The sequence below is a fragment of the Aphis gossypii genome, unplaced genomic scaffold, assembly GCF_020184175.1.
Source record: "Aphis gossypii isolate Hap1 unplaced genomic scaffold, ASM2018417v2 Contig01115, whole genome shotgun sequence".
Classification (NCBI taxonomy): domain Eukaryota; kingdom Metazoa; phylum Arthropoda; class Insecta; order Hemiptera; family Aphididae; genus Aphis; species Aphis gossypii.
This window is the reverse complement of record NW_026083470.1, coordinates 16941-22431: the sequence shown is the minus strand read 5'-3', so window position 1 is coordinate 22431 and position 5491 is coordinate 16941. Positions and strand designations below refer to the sequence as shown.

Sequence of the window (5491 nt, the reverse complement as noted above, 5' to 3'; positions counted from 1 at the left end):
TAATTAGATACTAGTTTAGGAAGCCATAATAAAAAATCGCCACCTGGCGCGTTAGTATCGAGGGACATTTGTTGTGAAACGCACTATAGCGTTCTCCATACACAGTAAATTTAATAAGAGATTTATTTAAATTAAACATATTATATTGGATTTTATTCTAATAATAGATATGAGATATTATTATCTTTAATATTTTTGTGATGCATATGATTTTATTTTTAATTGTATTGAATAATACTGGTTTATTTGTCTATGGTCAGTGAGATAGACAGCACCATCTCTACAAAATTTGTTTAATTGATATTCTATAATACAATTATATAATTAACGTGTTTTTTTTAATTACTTTGCTGTTTTTGTTTTGTGGACAACACTTTTATTTAAACATTGATTATCAAAAATGGAGAGGAACAAGGTAAATTGATTATTAATTATTTTAAATAACATAGTAATATTGGTATGAACTTACAGATATTTTTTAAATAGGCACTGTGGCGGTCGAATGCTCTAGAATGCTCGAGGGCCGCGCCGCGCGTCTTCGGTAATGTTCTGGAAGGTTCGCATTGCCGCCGCCGCCTCTAGAAGATTCGACAGCCAAATAAGCGCAAGATCATCGCTCCGTACAGTCTGTCATTCGTCAGCCAGTCTACACGTTTTGTCTCGCCATCTCTCGCTTAAATTTGTTAGCTTTTGTAATATAGTTGTAATTTGCAAACAGTAAAAGTATTTATTTACACCTACCTATTACACTTCGCTACAGCACTAATAAACTAACAATATAATCTATAAATTAAATAGTCTAAATGTATGTCACTGATTTTGTTATAAAAAAGTCAAAATATATAAATATTTATGTTCTTATTTTTTGCTTAAATATAATAATATATTAATAATTAGGTATGAAATATTAGTAATGAGTGGGCGCATGTATGCACATTTCGTAAAAATATTAAAAAAAAAAAAAATTAGACACAAAAAGGTCAAAAAGCACTACCTTTTCATAATTAAACACAAAATATTAATAAATTATTTTAAACATAATAAAATCAAAAAATTTTTACAAATAATAATAATTTAACATAGAATCATCAGAAAATATAAATGTAATTAATGTAACTTAACAAGCACCTACAAAAATAAATTGGTCCAGACATTTGAAATCTATTTGTCATCTAATAAATGTATCAAAAATTAAAATAAAAAAAAGCGTGGTCTAATGGGTACCCCTCTGATGTATATTAGGGCCCTGCTGATCACTATTATATATTATTGGACAATTAAATTGGAATCCAATGATAGATATAATTGTATACGAAAAAAGATTCTGACCGGAGAAAATTTGTGCCAATGTATTTTTATAATTTTTGAATCACTATAAGACTATTTCATGAAGTACTTTGTACTTATTAAATTTTCATGTATTTTGACTAAGCCAAAAAAAAAAATTATCAATATTCATAAAAAAAAAAGAAATAGTGGTCAAGTGAGTAACGCTCTGCTGTATAGTAGGTCACTATAATTTATGTATTAAATTTGAATCCAATAAGAGGTATCATCATATACGAAAAACGATTCTGAACGGATATAATTTGTCAGCCTAAGATATAATTTCCAGAAGTTGGTGAAAATTGCCTGAATACACTAAACTTTAAGTTATTCTATAATTATTGTAAGCCAAACTTATAGAAAATCTTGTTTGAACATTTTCAACTCTTAGCTACTTATACAACAATTTTTATGAATTGTATCTACAATATGATTTGCAAATATTCATGATTTTTACAAATTGTTGTCAATATTTGAACTTCAAATGTTAATAAAAAATAATATATATATATGATTTTTAATAGAATAATTAAATATTTTATAGGTATTAAAAAAAATATTTTTAAACATCCATACTAAGTCTACACATTTAAATATTTCCTGAATCTTCAAAAACAACAATATTATAGTTTAGAAAATAACGATTATAATTATCTGTTGTAATAATAATATGATTAACAATTTTACAAATTTCTAGCTTTTAGAAATAGTTTAAAAGTTATTTCCATTATCAATAATGAAAATATGTCTCTGAATTGTGTGATGTTTCTTTGTTTTACATAATCGTATAGTACATGGTCGGGACAGACAGGAACAACGAAACGATGTTGTGCGCGTAAGCTCTATTACAGACTGTTTATTGTTATTTTAATTCGAACCGGCTATCGCGCTGGGGGTGGGTACAGTTATCCCAAAAGTGATAAGGAAAATATTTTGTTACCAACATTGAATATCAAAAAAAAATCCAGATGGGAATTCAAGTGGGCTCATGGTGAGATACTGTACGAATATTATATAATATTATATTATCCATTGTAAGTTTATAAATAGCCAATACGTACTTATAAATATTATCATGACAAATTAATAATAACATCAGAAATCAGATTATATATTATTATTATTATTATTATTAATTTAATATTATCCGTGCTCATTATCAAGGTATATCGATACAATATTACAATCATCGTGATCATTATAATTTATAGTTATTTTGTATAAATCTGTTTATCAGAAGACCAAAATAACCAAATATATTTTCCAAGTGGCGATAACGAGTTATTTGAGTAGTTTTAATTTACACAGTACCTACACACTACACAGCGACCATACCTATGGAGGAAACTTTTCATAATGCACAGTAGTCTGTCGATACAAACCCAGGTAATTTATTTATCATATAATATATTAATACATATTTTTATAACATAATTTTAAAATAAAACCTTTTTAAAGAACTCTTTTAATAAAAGATTTAAAAAAATTATTAATAAACAAAAAACAATCTAAAATCTTTGTTTTAATGTCGTGATTTCAAGTTAAAGCATAATATTATAATAGCAGCCAGCAGGTATATTATAAAATGTAAATCACGCTTTTATACACATATAGGTATCATTGTAAAATTAGTACATTCATCGTTCTGCTTAGAATCTAAAATTGTTAATCAATCAACAGGAAATAAATAATAATTATTCAAGCAATACATAAATAAATAATAAAACACAATTACAAATAATCATATATAAAAAAGGTAGAGATTATCACATCTTGTCACAAAATATAAAGTATATTATAGTCTATAGTAAAATTTTTGTTTGTTCCACAAACAAACTGTCTTTTAAGCATGCGATTTATAGTTAAATGTTGTCATCCTGTAAAAATGTTAATAGAAAAAATTTATTGGCTATAAACTATTTTATATCTATTCACTTGTCAAATATTATCTTACAGGAAATGGACCAATCTGTCCTTGGACATATCCATCATTTTGATGGCCTGACCTTCTGAGGAACATTAATATATCCCCATCAACATTTAACGTTTGTACTTGTTGACGAATACTCTGAGTTTTTATAAACCTTTACTGTCTTGAAGTATTGTCTCTAATCTGTAAATAAAATTTCAATATAAATCATAAATTAAACTATATCCCATGATTTACCTAGGAATGTTATTACTTATTAGTTATAACTAATAATTACTAGTATTACATTATAATATGTTTATTAAATACTAAATTTAAAATTAAGTACCTACCGTATAGTTTTGTCGTGCTTGATGTAGTTCTACGAAACACTGATTTTCAATCAGTATCAATTTCTCTATAATAAGTAAAATATGACAATGATTAAACAAAAACGATAGGTATTGATTATGTAGAGGAAAAATGTATACACCGTTATGGTATAATTACATAACATTACAATTATAGAAAAATCTCACTTATGAAATCCCATATATTTGGGTGTTTTGACATTTGTGTCAACAAAGTGGAGTGAAACGATTCCAAATAGTTATTGGTCCTGTATTCACACCCAAAGATACTCAAAATTCTAGGTCCGACCTGAGTCAACCAGTATCCATCAACATATCCAACGAGAAAAGTTCTCAACTGTTCCTCAATATCTGGAAACTGTTGAACATAATTAATGATAGCCCTGAAACCATCATTAATATCATGCTGAGGACAATCAGGATGGCCTCTGTGTGCAGGTAAATGTGGTAGAACTAATACCTAAAATTGTGAAATAAAATACAAGAAAATTACTCTAATGCTCTACTACTATAATGCTTATACAACCATTCTCAAAATTCTGGCTGCAATAGGGCTACTTTGAAAAAGATGATACACACTGTTCAATTTCCGCTTACTGTATCTTATGACTGCCTGTGAAATAAAGTACATATACATTGGAAGATTGTATTGACAATGATATTTAAAGTTTGTACTCTTTTTACTTATATAAGCATACTTGGCAAAAATGAAACCAGCACCCCATCAATTTACTTTCAGGCATTACAGTTTGAACTGCATTCATTAATGGCATTTCAAAATCAGTTATTATGCATAGTTGTTCATAATGTAATGGCAGCAAATTACGTACAACATTTAAAAGAGCTTGGTAACTTTCTTGATTCATTAAAATGAGGAATGCATATACCATTGGGAATGACTGCAAAGTACAAGGTATACATTTACATGATAAACTATTTAAACCTTTAGCTGTGTCTACAAAATGTATTATTCAATTGTATGCTTAAAATATTATTTTATACATTTTTTAAATAATTAATTTTTTTAATACAATATTATTATTATTATTATAATTATAATTATTTATAGTAAATTCTACTTACTACACTCTTGTACACTATCTGGAATGTGACAAAAGCACCCTTTTTAAGTTCTGGTGGACTTTTAGGAACTGTTTTGAATGTACCATCAATCCCAGCTACAACAACAGTGCCCAATTCTGCTCGATACCTCTCTATTGTTTCCATATTGGCAAATACAACACCTACTTGATTCCCATTAACTATCAAAGGCCAATCACTTCTGAAAAATCTGTGGTTTATAGAATGTATTAATATACTTCATCATGTAAGTGATTGATTTGTTGTGAATACTATGATTAACTATTTGCTTTTATTATTAAACTATTATTATATTTTATTTTTTTACCTGGTTGGAGGTCTTCGAATTGTGTGACTGTACTTTTCATGGATGGGATCATTTAATATTTGTACTAAATGATCCAGTGAGTTAGGAAGAGGAGGTCGCCTACAACGTCGCTGTCTTTTGACTCTATGTTCCGTCTGAAGACAGGTATAGTTTTCTGCTGCTTCGGGGTGACTACAATTTCAATTTTTAAGAACAATGAAATGTATTATAGTTTCATGTGTTGTATATGCCGATTACTCGAACGTATACCAAAATAAAGTTAAACACAAAATAACGCAAATGAAGAACTTTATTTAAACACGACGTCCGGTGGTGCTCGAGTCACACGATCACCACCACTGACTGCCTTTGCTGTCTTAGCAATCTCACTTATATATTACACTTACAATCGAATTACTTATCGATTGTTCTACATTTTTCTATTACTACGTAAATTTACAATCATAGATACTATGATTATTGTGTAATTGTTATTTT

At 27.9% G+C, this 5491-nt stretch overlaps 1 protein-coding gene and 1 long non-coding RNA gene across 6 annotated transcripts; one reads left to right on the top strand and one right to left on the bottom strand.

The window, feature by feature from the left end:
• The first annotated feature begins 2466 nt into the window (after nucleotides 1–2466).
• LOC126555804 (uncharacterized) lies at nucleotides 2467–5165 on the top strand. 5 transcript variants are annotated; one of them, XR_007606952.1, is made up of 6 exons: nucleotides 2467–2712; nucleotides 3283–3441; nucleotides 3889–4044; nucleotides 4159–4273; nucleotides 4346–4519; nucleotides 4676–4812. It is a non-coding gene; the product is annotated as an uncharacterized LOC126555804 (long non-coding RNA). The 5 variants fall into 5 exon arrangements; XR_007606953.1 differs by having other exon boundaries at nucleotides 2469–2712; nucleotides 3283–3371; XR_007606954.1 differs by lacking the exon at nucleotides 3283–3441 and having other exon boundaries at nucleotides 2471–2712.
• Nucleotides 3340–4833, bottom strand: LOC126555803 (uncharacterized). The gene is made up of 6 exons (XM_050210677.1): nucleotides 4690–4833; nucleotides 4305–4505; nucleotides 4133–4219; nucleotides 3775–4066; nucleotides 3589–3653; nucleotides 3340–3439 (listed from the first exon to the last, which is right to left on the bottom strand). Exons 1-6 carry the CDS (start codon nucleotides 4831–4833, stop codon nucleotides 3413–3415), a joined length of 816 nt encoding a protein of 271 aa, XP_050066634.1. The 3' UTR covers nucleotides 3340–3412.
• Nucleotides 5166–5491: the final 326 nt, after the last annotated feature.